This window comes from Zerene cesonia, chromosome 5 (genome assembly GCF_012273895.1).
Source record: "Zerene cesonia ecotype Mississippi chromosome 5, Zerene_cesonia_1.1, whole genome shotgun sequence".
In the NCBI taxonomy this organism is placed as follows: domain Eukaryota; kingdom Metazoa; phylum Arthropoda; class Insecta; order Lepidoptera; family Pieridae; genus Zerene; species Zerene cesonia.
The window spans coordinates 1,917,233-1,938,392 of record NC_052106.1 but is presented as its reverse complement, the minus strand read 5'-3'; the positions used below and the strand labels follow the sequence as shown (position 1 = coordinate 1,938,392).

Here is a 21,160-nt window from a genome sequence, read left to right as displayed (position 1 = left end):
CATACTCCTCCGAAACGGCTTGACCGATTCCTCTGAAATTTGGTAAGCATATTGGGTAGGTCTGAGAATCGGCCAACATCTATTTTTTATCCCGATATTCCTACGGGATACGGACTTACGCGGGTGAAACCGCGGGGCGCAGCTAGTATTAATATAAAACTCTAATAATAAATACTCTAATACCATTTTAAAGCGTCTGTTTCAACACAAAACTATCACTTATTTAGATATTTTGACTAAGCGTCATTGACTCCGCCGCCACGCGCGCGCCACATGAGGTCTCAATATTGAAACTTAAAGACCGTAGCCTGCGCAGCGGGGTACACCCATTTTACGAGTATACACATTGATTTCAGTTGCCGCGTTAATTTACACCTAAAATATACTCCTTTTAAGATCCATTGCGATATGTTATTAAACGTATTTGAATTATTTTGTTAAAACAAAGACTAAAATGTAATAAACGTGAAATAACAGAAAAGAATTGGCTGAGCATACAATGTCTTACTATACGGAAAGAGATGTCTTATAGATATCCGGCCGCCAGGGTGAAAACTGCAAATGTCAGTACCTACTGGATAGGACAAACAAAAGTCTAATTCACTTCAAATGACTCGACAATGCACGGAGCCAGGAAATCCAAGATCCAATTACGGTACATTTAGCATCAATGGTGGCTCGTGCAGTCACGTGGCGTTCAAGCTTTGTTTATTCATCGGCTTCAGCTCAATTTAGCGTTAAGTGATCGAGGATTGCGTTTGGGGCGACACCCCAGCGATATAATGACCAGCTTTTTGCTTTTTCAAGGCGCTACGGGTAGCTACGATTGTTTACGGGCAGTGTGCACGCCTTTGTCCGATGTTGTTTGGTGATCGGAATCTGTTACGCTAGCTTTTAATAGAGTGAAGTGATTTTTTTATCGGGGAGCGTTCTGACAGGGATGGTAAGATTTATTGAGGTTTTTATGGTGGATTGTGCTTTAATCACTTATATTACCATCCTTTGACCACAAAGAGATGTTTTATAAAATTGTAGTGTATATAAATGCATTGTTTAATAAAAAGGTGTAATGTATATAAATGCATTGGAAAATGGTAAGCGATGTTTTGGAACCATATTATATTTTACAAATTCGCAGTTATTTCATTTTAATTAACTGTTTGTTGTATTTAAAACAGTCCGCCCCGGCTTCGCCCGTGGTACATATCTAACCTAAGTCATTCAGCGAAGATGCAGCTTTCTTATGGTGAAAGAATTTTTAAAATAGGTCCAGTACTTTTTGCGTTGATCCATTACAAACAAATACACAAACTTTATAATATTAGTGTAGATAGTGTATATACATGGTTATTTTTGTATTTATTTGTTAAAATATAAGATAGCCGCGTACATTGTGTGTACACGAGTGGATATAACATCGCGTCAGGAAGCATGATCCAATTGTCGTCCGCTAAATTGATACTCTATTTGCTTCAATTAAACATTAATTAATGCCACTAATGAACATTGAGCCGCTCTATTGTTCACGATGACATATCTCTTTGCCCTTTTAGCTATTTTTTATTATTTTTCTTTGTGTTTTAAAAAGGGGACAGGTCGAGAGTAATTAATATTTTTATACATTATGTGAGAAGCTTTTCGCATTCATTTATTTACAAATTAGTATTAATTATTACTTATTTGTTTATTATTAGGTGGCTTTGAGAAGTAACTCACGTCAGGTAAATAAGTTTAGGTTAGGTTAGGTTAGGTTCGATTTTGCCTGTACTAAATACAGAATTTATTTGAAAGAGTATTTTGTGTTCAAAATACGATTACTAATCTGTTTGATTGAAATATAAATATTATTATTTATTCGGTTTACATACAAATGAAATGTATTCTAATATCTAATAATAAATAGAAAAACTTTAGCTGTTTGTTTGAACGTACTAATCTCAGAAAATACTGGATCGATTTTTTTTATGTCACCGTCGGCTATGGAGCTGGTGGGTCGCCTGATGGTACGATCGATAGCAGACACTATTCCTCTAGAAATGGATTCCCGACTTCTAATTGGAAAGGGATGAAGAAAGGAATGACGAGAGGACTAAAGTAAAGGACTGAGGAGGGTAATAATATAAGGTAAGGATAAGGATATGGGCCTCTGATTGCAAAATTTATTTCGCCATTGGATAAGTACGTGATCCATCAGGCTATTAACGTCCCACGGACAAAACGGGGTCTGATCGCTAGTTATACAAATTTATTAGACATTTTTTTTTCTTGATTTGCCTGAGTAAAATCGTTGTGTTAAATGTCAAAACTATAAAGCACATTAATTAACATATCTGTTTATTACCACAGCATTAAAAAACAAATGACGTCAAATGGTGTATAATAAATTGCGTCATGAGTTCTACTCCGTTTCATTAACGACATTACGGTTGATTGACTTAAATAGTCAACAATTAGATAGAGGGACCAAGACAAGGACTCTAAGGGCCATTACATACGAGCTGTAAAAGGGCATTTTGAAGATGAGACATTTGAATTTTGTAACTAATTGGCATGTGTGGAAGGCGCTTATATTCTCTGATTAGGTTTTGAAAAGTGAGTCCTTTAAATATCGATTGAAATCCTCACATCATTACATACTTATGACGTAGGATGATATTTACTCTTTGGTAATATTCTGTATAACTTTGAAAATTCATGTTTATTATTAATATTTTCATTTTCATCGATCATCTGGAACTTCTTTTTTAATTCCTTGCGCTATTAGAAATAAATAACTAGTTTCACACGCGTAAGGCCGTAACCCGTAGGAATATCGATATAAAAAGTTGCCTATATATTATTCCAGTTGTCCAGCTATCTACGTACCATATTTCATTGCAATCGGTTGAGTATTTTTTGCGTGAAAGAGTAACAAACATACACACATCCTCACAAACATTCGCATTTATAATATTAGTAGGATTTTTTCTATAAACACATTATTTAAAGCACTACGCGTCATCTTATTTCTGTCTTCCAATACCTTATCTTTTACATATTAGGACGTCAAAGTACTATTTTCTTAACTAATTAAAGTAATATTATCTTTTATATTCAAATACGACCAATTGCGTAGTGCGCGGTCTTAATTAAAATTAGGTATATTAAGCATTAAAAGAGCCATACAGTTCTGATGCGCGGTGAAATAGGCCGATGTAAATCTATTTGTCGTATTAACGGCCAATTAGGCCATATGCGGGCAAGGGTTGACGCGCATGTTAGGGTTACATACTCTATCCGATCTTTGTACTACATTTATCTACATAAAAATCTATTTAACGATTTTTGCTAATATATGAAGATGGAATGTATTATGAATTTGGATTTAGAGATGTGTTTGGTTTTAGCACTTATTTAATTTTAACTTGTTCCTTCCTGTTTATTTATTCGCTTATAAATAAGGACAATAACTAATATGCACTTGAAAATTTAAATATTAGATTAAAACACACCTTTTTACAAGATTTTTTTTAACAATAAATAAATGACTTAAGTGGCAATTAAAAAGCATTATTGTAATTTCTAAAATGTTATATAGTTTATTGGTTGTGACAACCCTATATTAGGTTCATTACACTATACAATTGTGTCAGACTTGCAGTGTTTAATTGCGTTTATTCGATCTAGCTGCAATATTATTTAGTTCGCGAATAATTAAAATAATTTATCATTTTATAAGGTTACTGGTTAGGGTTGAACGTAGCATAATTAAAACTGTCAGTCATTTTATTAAAAGAGTGAATGATTATTTAAATAGAAGTCTCAAAAACTCGATTCGACTGATTTATTTTTAATTTGTTACCAGATGGATGGGGTTCTCTTTGTATTTAAAAGAAAATTGGTTCCATTTTATTAGAATGTTGATTGGTACCTGATTGGTACCTTACCATAAGTCCCACATACGATAATAAAATAGTAATTAATTGATTTTTTGAATTTATAATTTTGGTTAGTAAAACCTAATTTAATTTCGCTATTCGAATTTTCAGATTGGAAACAGTTAGCGCAAATGAATGTGTGAAATTAAATGTTACGTTTTTATTTCACATGTGACTTTAATGTATGACCGATATTTTTTATCCTACTAATATCATAAATGCAAAGTTTTTAAGGATGTGTGTATGTTTGTTACTCTTTCACCCAAAAACTGCTGAACCGATGGCAATGAATTTTGTTACATAGACAGCTGGACAGCTGGTATAACATACAGGCCACTTTTTATTCCGATATTCCTACGGGATACGGACTTACGCGGGTGAAACCGCGGGGCGCAGCTAGTATTATAATATATATATAGGTGAAGATGGTTAGTTTTTTATAAAGAATATTAAAAACTAAACCACCTTCAAACTGCCAAATAAAAAACAATCATCAAAATCGGATCACCCACGCAAAAGCTCTGAGGTAACAAACATAATTTTTTTTTCTATGTTACAGTCGGCAATGGAGCTGGTGGGACGCCTGATGGTAAGCGCTACCACCGCCCATGAACATTTGGAGAGGCATAAGTTTAAGAATGTAAAAAATATGTATCTTTACAATACGAACAATATTGAAATAATCCTTTCACTTCACTTTTGTATGTATAAGCTTAACGTACCACGCTTTCCTCATTATTAACTAACGTAAAAAGCCATAAAGAATGGTCTGGGCCAGTACTCAGTACTGTTTGATTGAATCGTCCATTAAGCTAAGTATCAAATTGAGGTGTCAATAACATCGTGGTGGTCGAATTTAATTTACAGGTCAAAAGAATTAAGCTCCGCGTCTTATTGATTTGACTGTACTAACATATCGTTATGGTTCTCGATCTAGATATATTCGAAAATCCTATCCTACTAATATTATAAATGCGAAAGTTTGTAAGGATGTGTGTGTGTGTTTTTTGCTTTTTCACGCAAGAGCTACTGAACCGATTGCAATGAAATTTGGTACGTAGACAGCTGGACCACTGGTATAACATATAGGCAACTTTTTATACCGATATTCCTACGGGATACGGACATACGCGGGTGAAACCGCGGGGAGAAGCTAGTCATTCATAAGTCCATAAACATACAACAATAGCAACGAGATCCATTATCCCCAACAATATAATATATCAATACAGAAGTTTATCAAACTCAATTAGTTCACATTACGCGAACTCTGTCCGAAGATTCGTGTAATCGAGTTCTCTTAATTACCGATAATAAGTTCGGGTTAACTCTGTTCCACTTAACTCGAAAGTTTGTACTAACGATGCTGGGCAAAGAGTTGAAGTGTGTATAACAATTCCTATCAATATTACAAGTACGTCATTAGTTGTTTATCCTTGTTGTACGTCGAGACGGAACGATTTTATGATATAACTAGCTGCGCCCCGCGGTTTCACCCGCGTAAGTCCGTGTCCCGTAGGAATATCGGGATGAATATTTGCCTATATGTTATTACAGTTGTCCAGCTGTCTACGTAACAAATTTTATTGAAATCGGTTCAGTAGTTTTTGCGTGAAAGAGCAACAAACAAACACACATCCTTACAAACTTTCGCATTTATAATATTAGTGGGATAGGATTTTCGTATATGGAGACAGTTAAGAGGCTAGTAAGTAACAATGGATACTTTTTCCCGCGTAAAAAGTTGGCTATTGTCGTTTTCTTAATTTAATTTAATTAGCTGTCAAGGGACTCACCAATAACTCTGTATACTACCTTAAATAAAACAAAAACAAAACTACGTAATAACACAATGTTACCATCACGAAAATACGTGAAAAAATATATTTATACTCTAAAGAAAAGTATCAGAGTTAGCGTATGTACCCAGTAACCTTAAATAATTAAGAGCAGTCTCACATCACCGCTGACCGGAAGCTCGTAACAGCCAATCCGCGATTATATCACTGCTTACGTCACGGTTGCCGATTTATATAACATTTCCTTATATTTGTTTACTTAGGCCACTTTAATATCAGTTTGTTTTCACAAATCTCTATTATTTATGCCTTAATAATCTTTTTTCGTTTATAATCTATACTATTAATACGAAACTGAAGAGTTTTGTTTGAACGCGCTAATTTCAGAAACTAATGGACCGATTTCAAAAGTTCTTCGCCGTTGGATAGGTACGTAATCCCTGAGTACTGAGGGCTATATGCGTACGAGCGTGGACGTGGCGATGAAATATAATTATTTACATTTAAATTCTAGGTGGTAAAATTTGTCTAAATAGTATTACAAATAGTAATATGCCGTCTCGTATTACATATTTACTTAAAACGATCTAAATACACTGAAAGATTTATCCTCTACGCCTATTGATAACGGAAAACACATTTTTCTATGTAGAAATCCTTAAGAATTTACTAATAGTCGTTTTGATATTCCTTTTAGCTATATGTATCACCTATTTTGCTTTTTGGCCTGTCAAAGGTGCTTATATTTCTTATAACGACTTCGGAAACTGCAAAAATTGCGGGTATTTTAATGTTTGTTTGACTAGTACGGCACCATTTGTATACTGTTGGTCAGTCTGTTACGAACTATATCGCTGGACGCACGTCTTATAGCATGACAAGTAAATCATGTAAATGAACATTATTTTGTAGGTATCTTATGTGTGAAGGTTGCATTTGCCATGCAGATGTTCAATCTAAGATTATTATTTTAGTTTAATATGAATGTGTTATGAAATTATTATTATGTAAACCCACTATAAACAATATCTGTTTCAAAACAACGTGATTAAAGACATGCTTCGTCTTACGATGTTTAAGCGTAAAACAACAAAAACTCTTTTATTAAGTCCATTAATCTATTCCAACTCGCACATTTATGAGCGACGAGAGCGCAATATAATTACACTTCATTATACTAGCTGCCCGGCGTAGCCTTAATTAAGTAATTGCTAAACACGGACCAACTAAATTACAACAACTCCGAACAAATCCTTCAAGCCACTCTCGACCGTATCGTATGGCAATAGAATAGTAAAACCCCTGAAATAATAGGATATGATGACGTAATGTTGATAGCAATCCTTACTAAATGATGTCTTGCTGAGGAATTTGGTGTTAGTCATAAATTAAATAGTAGGTAATGCGAACGAATTGTGTTAATGACATGAAATAGTGCGATAGAATCATATTTTTATGGTCATTTGATATCGTTTTGGGATAACAAGAGATGGTAAGAAAGACAATAGCAATCATGGAAGGAAGTATTTTAACCTGAGTTAAATCGCATATGTATGGACATTGACTTAATATTATGGGTTAATCATTTACCTATGCTTAGAATCTGTGTATTGATTATACATTATGGGAAATATTACATATTATGTGTAAATGTAGGTAGTTAGATATTAAAAGAAAAGCAAACATATACTTGTTGATTTCTTAACAAATGCATTTCAAACAGATGCGATAAGCTGTGAAAGAATAATTACCATCCATACATCCATACATCCATTCATCCATTCATCCAGCCATGCTTACATACTTCACGTTTATAATGTAAGTAGGACTTACTGGTCAAACGGCGAAAAGATGTGGTGCGGTGGTCGGTGCTCGGGCGGCGCGTCCCTCGAGCCGGCGCTGCCCACAGATGGCGCTGGTGATGGACAACTCGCTTCTGACCTGTTTTTTAACAAAATGCTTGTAAAATTTTTGCTGATTTGGTCTTGAATTATCAGATAGAATTATCTGCTTTTTTATCAGTTTTGTACATACGTTAATTTTGACAAGAATAGGTTTAAGGATATAACAATGTTGTGAGTATGTTTTTTCACCAAAAGAAAGCTTCATTGTTGCTACGTAACATGAACTTCGATTTGACTTTATTTATTTAATTTTTTTATTAAAACTGGTACAGATCATTAAGACAAACTTCTCATATCATAGGAGACCTACTAGATCTACTAATACTAATATTATAAAAGTGTAAGAATGGATGGATTTTGTTCCTTTTACACTAATTCAGCTAATTCTCATGGAAATTTCCTTTAGCATATATTTATGTATATATTTCACCAATGCTGATCCCTATATACACACAAATATTTCTAAATGTAACGTGATTGTATATTATGTAAAGAATATTTTCTTTCTGCAACCCACCTCTCCAATCTCGGCGATCTGTTCGGCGAGCGGCGCGGCGAGCGGTTCGGCGAGCGGCGTGGCGAGCCCGGCGTCGTGGGGGACGCGCGGGGGGACGCCACGCCCGATATGGGTGACGCGTCGCCTGACCCGCGCGACATGCACTCCGATGAGTTCTGTAATGATGATCGGTTCTTACAGATCAGATGACTCATTAAATATCTACTAGCATACCCGGCCACGCGTTGCTGTGGCTTAGTAATAAATAAAAATATTAAGATTATAAATTATTAGGATAATTAATCGAAATAAAAACTATCCTATATTTTAAGTTGGACCAAATTACACATAAAATGCCAAATTTCATCAAAATCGGTTGAGTTGGTGAAGAGTTCATTGGGAATATACATCTGGATTTTTATATATTAAGGTGTTTTAAGGTATAAACTCGGCTTTTATCACGCTACTTATCATTCAAAACGTTATATTTTAAATTATTGGATTTGTCTTATATTACTTCTACCTTATTATAGCTTAATGCAGTTACTAATATACAAAAAGCACAGGCGAACGTCTGAATGATTTGAATTAATAAAGGAAATATAAATATTATTTGTGTAGTAACATAAGTGATACAGTGAAATTTGTATTTGTTAACCTTATCGTCACTAGGATCACGTTTCGCCATGACTTCAGCTCCTTCCCGTTTCCTTTGCTCTTCCTTTAATCGCTCCGCTTTCCGCCATTTTGCGCGTCGATTTTGAAACCATACCTTTATAAAGGTAAAGGAAAATATATAAATTCTAGACAAAAAAACCATTAATTCTGTGATAACGTAATGATAAATCAAGTTAAATCACATTCCAATCAAAAGTATATACAAAGATTTGTTTACTTCCCCAAAATGTTTGCCGCCAAAATAAAAACAATGATTACATCGTAACTAGTTTAGTTTGCCATTAATATAAAATTATATTAAGCTTTAAATACCCCAAACTCCACATTTGGCCAATATCTCAAAACCTATAAACGGTAATCCGCCCTAACAATCCCGTCGACACTACGCGTCGTTAATAATGCATTGCAACCCTATTTTGTTCTGTTATAACTCAAAAGATTACACACCATTCCATAAGGGACCTTCGCCTCACCATTTATACTCGACCCCCACTGTAATAATCCAATAATAGATCGCTTGGCTCCTGTTAAACTGGTCGTGCTTGGATCGTCCATTTATAAGGAACTCTGGTCGCCAATTAAATATAGGCTACGCGGTGCCTTCGTAGCTGGTGCTTGTGTTGGTTAGCTAAATGCGCCGAGGCGGGCCACATTTGCTGTGCAATTTTCGCAATTTACTTTTAATAAGCCCTCTGTTAGGTTAGAGTGCTATCGCCGTTCAAAGATTATTATAAAATATTGTGTAGATATTCGAGACATGTTTGGTTTATATTATCTGCGAAACGTACAAATGAGATGTTTAATCAATATATTTACATACAACCCTTGTGAGAGTTTAAATAAATTTAAAGAAGTATATTCAATGTCTCATTTTAAAATAATTTCGTGAATACTAATTATGCTTATTTTTTGCTTAAAATTAGTTTAAAAAATGGGCTGTGGAAAACTGCTTCAGAGTCTGCAATTACATAAATATGAAGCATTGCGTTTCCGTAAGTATGCGTTATTTTGTGTAATATTTCTGTAATAATTAAATTTCGTATAAGTACGCATAACGTACACACTCATTAGTTATCTCTTTTTAAAATAACTATCTGCGCCCCGCGGTTTCACCCGCGTAAGTCAGGATCGCTTAGGAATATCGGGATAAAAAGTTGACTATATATTATTCCAGTTTTACCGCTATCTACGTACCAAATTTCATTGCAATCGGTTCAGTAGTTTTTGCATAATAGAGCAACAAACACACACATATCCTTACAAACTGTCGCATTTATAATATTAGTAGAATTATCACATCTGCATGTTTACATAAAATGTTTTAGTCTTTGACGGGTCCATGATAAGAGCCCCTTAACTATAGTAAGCTAATTTAGTTAAAATAATAATCCGACCATAATCCGACGTCCGCCCTAATAATTTTTACGTCTTTCGAGGGTTGAATTAATATTTCAAGCTACCCTTGTATTATCATTGTCAAATTGTTACTTGTAACATTATACTATAATGTAATACAAATAAAATTACTACAGTTAATCATAGTGTAATAGTTTTATATCAAATTTTCTACTGGAAACTTCTTTATTTGATCTAAATAATTTTACATCAAATAAAAAAGTCTTTATTGTCAAATGGAAAAAGGACTTTAAATCCTACTTATATTAAAAATGCGAAAGTTTGTAAGGATGTCCATGTGTTTGTTTGTTGTGTCACGCAAAAACTACTGAACCGATTGCAATCAAATTTGGTACGTAAGCAACTGGAAAACTGGAATAACATATCGGCAACATTTTATCCCGATATTACTATGGGATCACGCAGGTGAAACCGCGGAGCGCAGCTAATATAAAATATAATCGATAATAATACTTTATTTGAAACTATACATCATATGAACTTTAAAATATTTGAAAAACACATCCGTATCATATAATTGTCGTTTAGTATTTGCAGATTTTTTTTTTTAAATTAAGAACAAAATTTGTTATATCTTGGTCCTCATAGTCTACTTCTAAGTTTACAGAATTCTGTTTTATATTATATTGTGATATAATATATCAATTATTTAATGAAGTAATCAATGATTTTGATCGACAAACTTATAATCCAACATACAGAAAAATCCCTTTCGCATTCATAGAACATTTAACTCGTTCTCAAAATGTCAGTCAGGTTATCGGGTGTAAAATAAAAGTAGATTTTAAAAACCAGCTCTTCCAAATTTTCCACATAACAACGTAAGATACATCACTTAAATCTGACAAATGCCTACTCCTAAAACACATGTCACAACATACAACCCTGTCACATTTCATTCCCATCAACCATTATAAAGAGGACCCTCCAACCCTCCAACCTGCCACTTATAATATGAAACGGGGAGGTATAACAAATCATTGGGGGTCAATATAAATTGGTCGCATCACACGTCTACGACGACATCCGAGCCATTGTAAATTTAGAATTAAGGCAATAGAGTTGAAAATTGTTTGAACAGCTGTTAATTTTAAGGGTGTTCCACACGGCAGGGGTGCGGTAATTACCTACTGTTCGGTAAAAGTTGATTGTTTGCATTTGTTAGCGAAGTGTTAAATAATAACAAATATTGTTCGGTGTGAAGAGGCCGACTATAGCGCGGTTAATTGCATCTTTTGTATGGTACAATAGATTGTGGAATAATGACCTTTTATGCGCTGTAGGAGATTGTTGTTTGAATGGCTATCGTTTTGTGTAAGTACTTTGTAATATTTGGTTAATTTCAAAATTGTTATTAAAATGTGTGTTGTATTGATTCAGAAAATAAAGTTCGGATAAAGATTCTTATTAAATCATTTTTTCATATGTACGTATATAGGTATATATTTATTGTTGTTATTTGTCTTATACGTGGTAAAATGTAGTATTTATAATCTTATTTGTATTGCATTAAAGATTATTATTAATATTTATCATATTTATCCACTGCCCTATTCCTTCTCTTAAAGACTGCAAATACGTACATATTATCATATTATTATTATGGAATAAAAGTAATGGGCTAAATATTGTGGAAATGAAATTTAAACTATATGTATTTCAAAGGTAAAAAAGAATACAAACGATATTATTTTCTTTCGATGTAATGCGGTTTATATTATTAGCGGTACAATGATTCTCATATTTGTATTGTAAAATTAAATAATATTAAAAAGCACTATTGTCATTTTCGAGATAAGAACGGTACGGTAAGATAGGTACTTAAACCAGAGTTAGAGTATATATAGTATATACAAATGGATAAAAATAAAAAAGTCTATTTCTCAACCATACAATAAACACATACACACAGAATGATCTCGTACTAAATAATATATATTACGAGATACTCGACGACTAAACGGTAGCATAAAACAATTTTGCCGTAATTCACTTGCACGAAGTCGCGAAGACATTAGCCTTCAAGTAAACTTGGAAACAGCTACTAATTACGCCAACCCGCTGCGATGTTTAAAAACCCCACATACGGGAGTTTCCCGAAGTTAGCGTTAAGCCTTCTCCATACTTAGCGAGCAATGAGAGCTTAAATGTATGAAAATTTACAAAAAACATTGAAACGACTTTCGTACATGTATTGATAATTTATTATTATTATTATTTATAGTATTATTATTTGTAATGTGAATGATAATATATTTAAATTATTGTAAATGTATGAAATTTATAATATATACTAACGTTAACGTAAATATTGATAGCATGCCAGCTTACATGGCGACAACTATTGCTTACTTATAAGACAAATTAATTTACAATAACGTGTTCAAGCAACATTATGTCAGAATATCGTGGAATCCCTCAAGCAGATGTTAGGTTACTATATATATCTTATTATACTATATCTTATATGCTTCCGGTCCTTATAAATATAATTTAATGTGATACTTTTACCATTTGTGCTGCACGTTGCTTTACAATATGCTAATAAGGCAACAATCTTTTCCTTTACAACAACACCTATTCTATATCATAAAAAAATTTAGAACAATTTACTATATATGGGCATTTACAGACATGATATAACTGAATCCGTCGTAAAGAAACACAAATCCATTGAACGCCAGCTTCGCGAAAGTTCGCCCTAATATGAAATATTAAGAAAACGGATACAACACGCGTCTCACTAAGTGACAGGTCATATGTCGGAGTCACGGTTAATGTATTAAACCGAACGCTTCGACGAGTTTAAAGTTGACACGCTGTGAGCTAAAAGTTGACACGCTCTGACATGTCACGCTCACGCGGATGAATGAGGTAATTGTTTTTACATTACAGTTTGGGGATAACTTTGGTATGGGTGTATTTTTCGTAGCCGTGGATTGCGCTACGGCGTAGCTTAGGGCTTCTAGAATATAAACCAACTGGCTGTAACTGGCGTCACTTGCGTGGTTCCTGGGATAAATTAAGATGTTTCCCGGATTACTTAGCCTATGTGCTAATCCAGTCTATAGTATATTTCTGTACAAAATTACATTCAAATATGACAAGCTGTTTTCTATCCATCTATCCATCCATGCAAACTTTCGCGTCTATAATATTAATAGGATGAGTTTACAATGTCTATTAACAATCACTATTATTCCTTATTGATAATAAAAGCAATATTTTATAATAAGCTTATGCTATTTATATCAGAAGACAATAAAACAATATCACCAATCCGTAGTTGCGCTATGTTTGCTACGGCGTAGCAAAAATAGCTATATAGAATAAAACCTATAAGATTGTCCAGAGTTTGAAGTATTTATAGTTAATTATTATAGTAATATAGTTGTTGTGTTTTTTAGTATTGTAAAAATTTTATTTCTTTAATTTCATATTTCTTGCTTTGTATAACCCTTTTAAATATTTTTGATTATTTCGCGTTTTAATTGTATTTATTATTGCCAAGATTTCGAGCCCTGTTCAAATTTTTCGAGCACTAAACTGAAATCCTCTATAATCTAAAGTCTAAACACATACGTGAGCAGTAATAAGCGTCATATATTATATCTACCGCTAATCAGATTTCGCCTCAAACTCATAAGTACTGCCAGTAACGGTAGCTAACTCGTACGTTGCGTGTAAATAAATAATCAGCGAGCGAGTAGCGCTAAGTTTTTCATCACATGATTAGGGGCAAATTGATCCCCGTCTGCAAGTCGTGACGTCACGCAAATCTACTTGATCTCAACTTCGCTTATCGTGTACGTACGGAACACCGAATGTACGGATGTGTAATATGTTTGAAATTATCACTTTTGTTCTATCCAAAACTATGATGGTTTGTCTATATTTATGTCATAATCAGAACCGAACGCTAGTCATAATTAGATTTTTTATTTTTGTTTTAAGTAATAGAGCAAGCAAGCGAACAGACGGGTCACCTGATGTTAAGTGCTCCACGTCGCCCAGTTGCAACCGCAATACCAGGGGTATGGTGTGTTGCCGGCCTTTAAGTAAGGAGTAAGCTCTTTTCTTGAAGGTCCCCATATCGTAAACGTTTGGGAACACTGCATGCGGAAGCTGATTCCAAATTTCCGTAGCGCGAGATAAAAAGTTCATTTTCTTTTTTGATCTGCATTATTACTGATTAATTATTGATTATATGTTATATTTGAATTTAAAGACAAATAGTCATTTAACTGGCCTTTGCAAAAACAGTTTCGGCTTTTGAGTCGTGAAAAAACGTAAAAAATCACTCTTTAGTTATTGTTGTATTTAGTAAAGAACACATCGTTTCTCATTCAAATATTGCAATCTGAATCTGATGATCTGATCTGATTTTTTGTAGTTACACTGAGACTTGCATTATCTGAATTTGTATAAAGACAAAATCACTCCACCAAAACACAAACAGCAACCAAGTACTAACAGTAATTATCAAATTGCTCGTGTTAAACTAAGCTTTCTCTATTAAGGCCATTTACCTAATAGCACTTAAGGCTTGCATACTAAAGATACCGCATCCTTCCTTTACCTCTTCAACGCTAAGAACCACCGCGTAATTAGATTCTGTTGAGTGTAATACTGCTTAAATGGAACGTGTTCTTATCGTGTTTACGCTAATTACCATTCAAATATGTTTATTAATTAATTATACATAAGTTGGTATGGTAACATTCAATCGATTTTAAAAAAGAGGTTACCAATTCGACTTGTTTTTTATTGTCAAAAATAAGTTAGACTGGGTTAAACGATATTGATTATTGGATAGCTGGCACATCCCATTTTGTCCCATTTAATTTTGTATTAAGTTTTGATATGAGTGAAGTTTTTTATTCAAAATAATTAAGTGTACAGTTAATGAGTTTTTATGTACTTCAATAATAACAGGTTGCATATTTATAACGTACTAGCTGTTCGGCCCGGCTTCACCCGTGATACATATATAGTCTTTGTCAGTCAGTGAAGGTGCAGCTTTCTAATGACGAAAGAATTTTTGAAATCGGTCCAGTTGTTTTTACGTGAAAACGTTACATTTTACAAACATACAAAACTTTCGTATTTATAATATTATTAGTGTAGATATAAATGCATCGTAGACGAGTGGGTTAAGTCGTACTTCATTTCTCCCCCAATTGGATTTGTCCGCGAATGATTGATATAGATGGCGCTGCGAGCGTGACTCAAGTTGACAGCTGACATAAGAACGCGTGATACGGTGACACACGAATTTGCTCCTTATGGTAAGTACATATTACATACATTAGCTGACCGCACTGACGCCTTGTCTTCGTGCGAACATCAAACACGTGAAGATTAATGTAAAATATTGAAATTTCTTAAGTTTTTTTCATTTGTCCTTGTAGATGTTTCTACGGACAACCAGCAACACGACAAAAAAGTTTCAGTAAAACCAGCAGATCGCGAGTGATGCTATGACCAAAGGAAATAGGAATTTATTTTTATATATCGAAATTAAATAATTAATATTATTATGTTCAGCATATTTAGAACTTATATTGATAATATAGCAAACGGATACAGTTTTTAATATACACATATATAGTAATGTTAGGAATTAGTGTCTGCACATACCAAGTTGTACTTTATTAGAAAACTACAGGAGAGTTAGTCAGTAGCGTTAGTGTTTATTAACAAATAAACAAGATTAAAACGGACTTTAACTTTTAAAAAATAATAGCTCTCAGTTATCAGTCGAAAACAACCAAGCTTTTTCGTAATTATATCGCAGCATTCAAACATTACAAAATAAACAATTCTTTCCCGTTTTCTTCAAAAGCATACACAAAGCACCTAATCAAACGTTCACATGAACGCTAACATAATTAAAACAACATCATTATTTCATAACAATTAAGCGAGCGTCGTATAAACTGAGTCCATATCAACGTGCCGTCGACTTTGTAGTGCTATTGTTCCGCTGTGTATATTTACCCGGCTCTGCTTGAGTGTTGTGTCAATGTCATTGAGACGGAATTGAGTGTAACGCTGTTTTAATTTGAGTTTCTTTACAGCGCTAATTGGGTGAGCGTTTCAGAGACGGGGTGGGTTGTTTGAAGGCGGTGAGAAACGCGGATGCAATAACCATAAATAATATAATATTTTACTAGTACGATAACTGACTTATTCTATGTCTTAAACTTAACTAACGAAACTTTTGAATGGTTTGCATTAAAAATATTAAGATTAATTCACGCTGCTACAGCAGCTCTGGACTTGTGGACATAAAACTTTCATAAAGCCCATCATGCAGCGTAAAATCATAGACTAGTGAAGTCAATTTACCTATATGTCTTCTTATAATTTAAAATGATCTTTACATATACCTATATGTTTTACATGTACGTATATATTTTATACACAATTCATTAAAATAACTACTTCGTTTCACCTGCAATGCCACAAAAAGAATCCGTTATTAAAAAGGATTTTTATATGAAGCAACATTTATATGTAAAGTCCCAATCAGCTATAATGGTGAAATTGGTTTACATTTATCGCAATGTTATGTCGGTATGCGTAGGTTGCGGGCAGCGGGCAGGTAATCCAATATGGCCGCCGCTCCCGCGTTTTTATATTTTTTCGGGCGAATTATCACCGACACTCCGTACGACGAGGATGCGAATCAAATTGAAAGCCGACTCAATTATATTACAGCCTTGTTACAGGGCTATCGGTCGTTACTTTTTATTGTTTTCCGTGTTGTATCAGCTTTTCAGAGACTAGAATGAATTTGAAATGAAAGGTTGATTCCGTCGTTAGTGACTTGTTTTTACAATACGTCCAAAAATTATAATTTTTTTTTAACCGAGTGGTTTTTCTTTAAAAATGTAGGTACATTGGTCATTAGTATGAAGTTTATTATAGAACGGATTTTATTGTTCAGTACATTTTAAATAACACATAGTTAAGTTAAAAATGATTAAGATTCGATAACCATTTCCAATTTGAATTTCCGTTTAAATATTGCCATACTACTATATGAAAATAACAAACTGTTTATTCAACAGCAACATTAACTCATCTAAAATACAAACAGTACACAAACCGCAAAATAAGAATCATCCGACATAGTGTCCAAGTTAAACGGCTTACCTCAACTTCACTTTGGCTAACTAACTCATCGCGCGACACCCCTTAATACCACTCGCACGGGGAGAGCGGGTAAAGGGGGTTGCTTTAGGGTTGTCAGCTCAATGAAAATATATAGAGCCATTTTTTTATACGACTGAAGTGGGTGAATGGTTGTTAATTATTTATAATTATCTGTATTTAAATATCAGAAAATTCCAGACAGAGTTCAGAAGATGTAAAATAATGTTACAATTATATATGTAATACAATAATTGAAGTATCGAACAAATTTTGAAGCAGTACTTTGTGTTTTTGTAGATTACTTTAAAGATAAAAGACATGAGTCAAAACAAGCTTCATAATAATTGGTACAAATACCGGTCAGCAATGACTGGTGAAAATTCAAAACCAGTTCTCAAACACGTATCCAAAACTACCACAAACACGTTGGCAACCCTACAACGGGTCGAGGATAACATACTGTAATACCATTTCGAGATGAGCGACTTAAACGCGTTACGGGCGACCAGTATAACATGACCCGCCTCGCTTCCCTCGCCCATACGATAACAGGACACACCAATCAAACTGAAGCCCTAATCTAACTGGACACTTGGACTGTTTCGATGGGAACTGTATTTTGACAATACTAGTTAACTAATGGAAGCCACGTATGATCGACGTAACATTCGATATTGACTTTAGCGTTAGTTTCGTTGAGATACGAATGCATCGTATCCGTATCGGATTGACGTGTGTTTTTATGGGTTTGTAATAGAAAATTGCCTGTAAAACTTCACTAGTTTTATGGCGTAATGTCGATCGTATAGGCAGATAGATAGATATATTTAGAAATTTGTTTTTTTTTTTCTTTTTTATGTCATAGCGGGCAACTAAGTTGGTGTTTAGCCTGATTGTAAGTGATCACTATCGCTCATGAACTTTTCCCACCATTACGATGGTTTTCTGTGGCGGTGTGGTACTTCCCCGGTGCGAGCTGGCCCAATTCGTGCCGAAGCGTGCTCGACTATAAAAATAAATATGTTAAAGAGTACTGGTAAAATGCCTAAGAGTAATTTTTTTTTACAGGTATATATTTAACTAGCAATTCGACCCAGCTTCACCCGTGGCATCTATATAATAGCCTGCACTCAGGATTCGCGTACACATCTAACGGAGAAAGAATTCTTGACACCTTATTATATAAATTATGTAAGTGTGATCAGTTATCTAAAGCTCTTTAGATTATTCACGTTCACAATGGATCAATTCATCTCAAAGCTACACATCCAGAACTAACCATAACTCAGGATAGTTACTCCGCCCATAAAATGTGCACGCGACAGTCGACCGCTAGATAAATTTCGCCGATGCGTGCTTCGACGTTGGAATCGAGAAATTTTTACCTCCATATAAATAAAACATCAGAGCTGCGAGCAATTTGCCTAAAACCGTGCGAGACGTTACACGCCTCAGTCGGTTACTGGAAACTACGTGGAACATAAAAGTACATAATTTAGCATTCCGCGTGACTAAGATGTAGGATGTAAAGTTGGGGAATAATATCAGTCCCTGTTGCTTATTCTGGCTCATTTGGGTATTTTTTGGTGCATCGCTTGGGATGTTGATTGTTGAGGGTAATCCTTCATATTATATTGTGGGGCGTGTTTTAAAGACATTACGTCCGACATAAAAGTTATACAGATATAATATTAGAGTAGAAAGGAAGATATTATTTATATTATTAATATTATTTCAATACTATTTCTTTACAAAATACTAAGCGGTTCACAAAATTTCAAAACTAAACAAAATTTTAAAATATTGGGACCACACAAAAATCATATAAATCAGTTGTGGCCTGAAATTATGGCCTGAATCCTCATAGGAGGTCCATATATGTTTCCAACAGTGGGAACCTATATGGGCTGATGCTGATTTTTTTTTTTTGAAGTCGGTTGTAAAATCCGATTTATTTTTATGAAAATTTGATTTTAGCTTTCAACTTTAATCATAAATTCATTCATCTTGAAGTTTTTCATAATTAAGAACGCAGTACAAAATTTCATAATAATTGTTCGTTGTAATTTATTAAATACGTTATTTAAGCTTCATTTATTTCGCAAAACTTCGCAATACAACGCGCATCACATAACGTTCACAGCATACTGTCTGCAGTCCCAGTGATACTGCAGCCCTAATAAATTTATCTGTCTTATGGTGGTACATATTTTTATTATCGTCGTTAGCCTATTTAATCTGTGGCAGATTATATATGCAGCTACATTTTAATGAATATTTTTCCAGTAGACTGTACTTGCTTGTTTGTATTTCTAGACTGTGACTTGAAGTACAAACTGACCTGACACTTCTTAGACTGGTGATTTTGTACGGAAAATTATTCCATATAAATAGAAAGACTCTGTTTAGTAATTTTAAAGAGACTTGTTATATATTTAGTATGTGTCAATGCACTAAAATTACCCTATGTTTGTGTAAGTTACATAGTATTTTAGTAGTTTACATAGGGTTGCTACATGATCCTTTTTTAATTTTAACTTCATACAAAATCAGATAACACTCTTAATACCAATTGTGAGTGATTGTTGATGAAAATTTTCGCTTTTTCTCACGAAATAGGTAAACTTGTGTAATAATTAATAATATTTTATTAATTATTATTAAGACGAAGACAAATATATAGGAAGGTACATTATATATCTTCAGAAAAATAACTTCTTTTTTCAAGATTTTATCTAGTAGATAATAAGTAAAAAATAAAATAGTAATTTTAATTAAAGGCCTACCTGTACCCTCGCCTCTGTGAGGTTGATCTTCAGAGCGAGATCCTCCCGCGTGAACACATCTGGATAATGAGTCTGCGCAAACGCCGTTTCCAGTTCTTCCAACTGTACCAAACACCATAAATATATATTAAAACGAATACTAAGATATAGTGAATTTTCTTATTGCAAGTATTACATCCTCAATCTAATGTTGAAACATAACTTCTAAAAACTGTCATCAAGTTATTTTGCTTATTAAAATATAATGTTTATTTTATTATGTTTATTCCTCTTCACAGTTCCACGCAGTTGGAGAGGTAGACCTATTTATTATTTGGAGATAGGAAATAAATGTGGAAAGAAAAACGATAAGCACGATAAGCATAATATATTATATGAACGGTCACAGTTTTACAATGTCTGTCAAATGTATCCAAATCTTATCCCAGTCCTGTAACTGGATTGGCGATCTACTACGAATCTAATGTCTCGTAGAAATATCCAATGCGATAGTTTTAGTGCTACTGGAATTATGAATGGACAATCCAACTAATTTTTACTGGCTCACTGGAATACTCAAAACGGAGAAACATAATACGATTGAAATAAGTATAATATATAACGAAGTTGCACTTAAGTTGCGATGCGCGATGTATATATATTAAGTTGCCTGGGTTAACATACAGTTTATGTTATGTGAATGTATCGAAAAGCACATTTTTAAGTAATTTCAAAGCACAGTTTCTAAGTTCATGTACAAAGGTATGTCAATCATTAACTACGAGTATGTTTAGTTTTATCATCATCATCATCAGCCCATATATGTTTCCACTGCTAGGACACAGGCCTCCGCACACACAGGACGCAGATGAGGGTTCAGGCCATAATCCACCACGCTGGCCAAGTGCGGGTTGGCAGATGTCACATGCCGTCGAACTTTTGATTCTTGGACGTGCCGGTTTCCTCACGATGTTTTCCTTCACCGTTTTAAGCAGTGGTGATATTATCCACATGTACAGATAAG

The 21,160-nt window shown here is 34.0% G+C and overlaps 1 protein-coding gene across 1 annotated transcript in view; it reads right to left on the bottom strand.

The window, feature by feature from the left end:
• LOC119840054 (pollen-specific leucine-rich repeat extensin-like protein 4) overlaps positions 1-21,160 on the bottom strand; it is a 55,179-nt gene that overhangs the window by 18,296 nt on the left and 15,723 nt on the right. The window contains exons 4-7 of the mRNA XM_038366552.1: positions 20,158-20,259; positions 8,775-8,888; positions 8,138-8,292; positions 7,550-7,657 (exon numbers count right to left, since the gene is read on the bottom strand). Of these exons, the coding sequence (XP_038222480.1) occupies positions 7,550-7,657; positions 8,138-8,292; positions 8,775-8,804 (293 nt within the window). The 5' untranslated portion in view covers positions 8,805-8,888; positions 20,158-20,259. The remainder of the gene's footprint in view (positions 1-7,549; positions 7,658-8,137; positions 8,293-8,774; positions 8,889-20,157; positions 20,260-21,160) is intronic.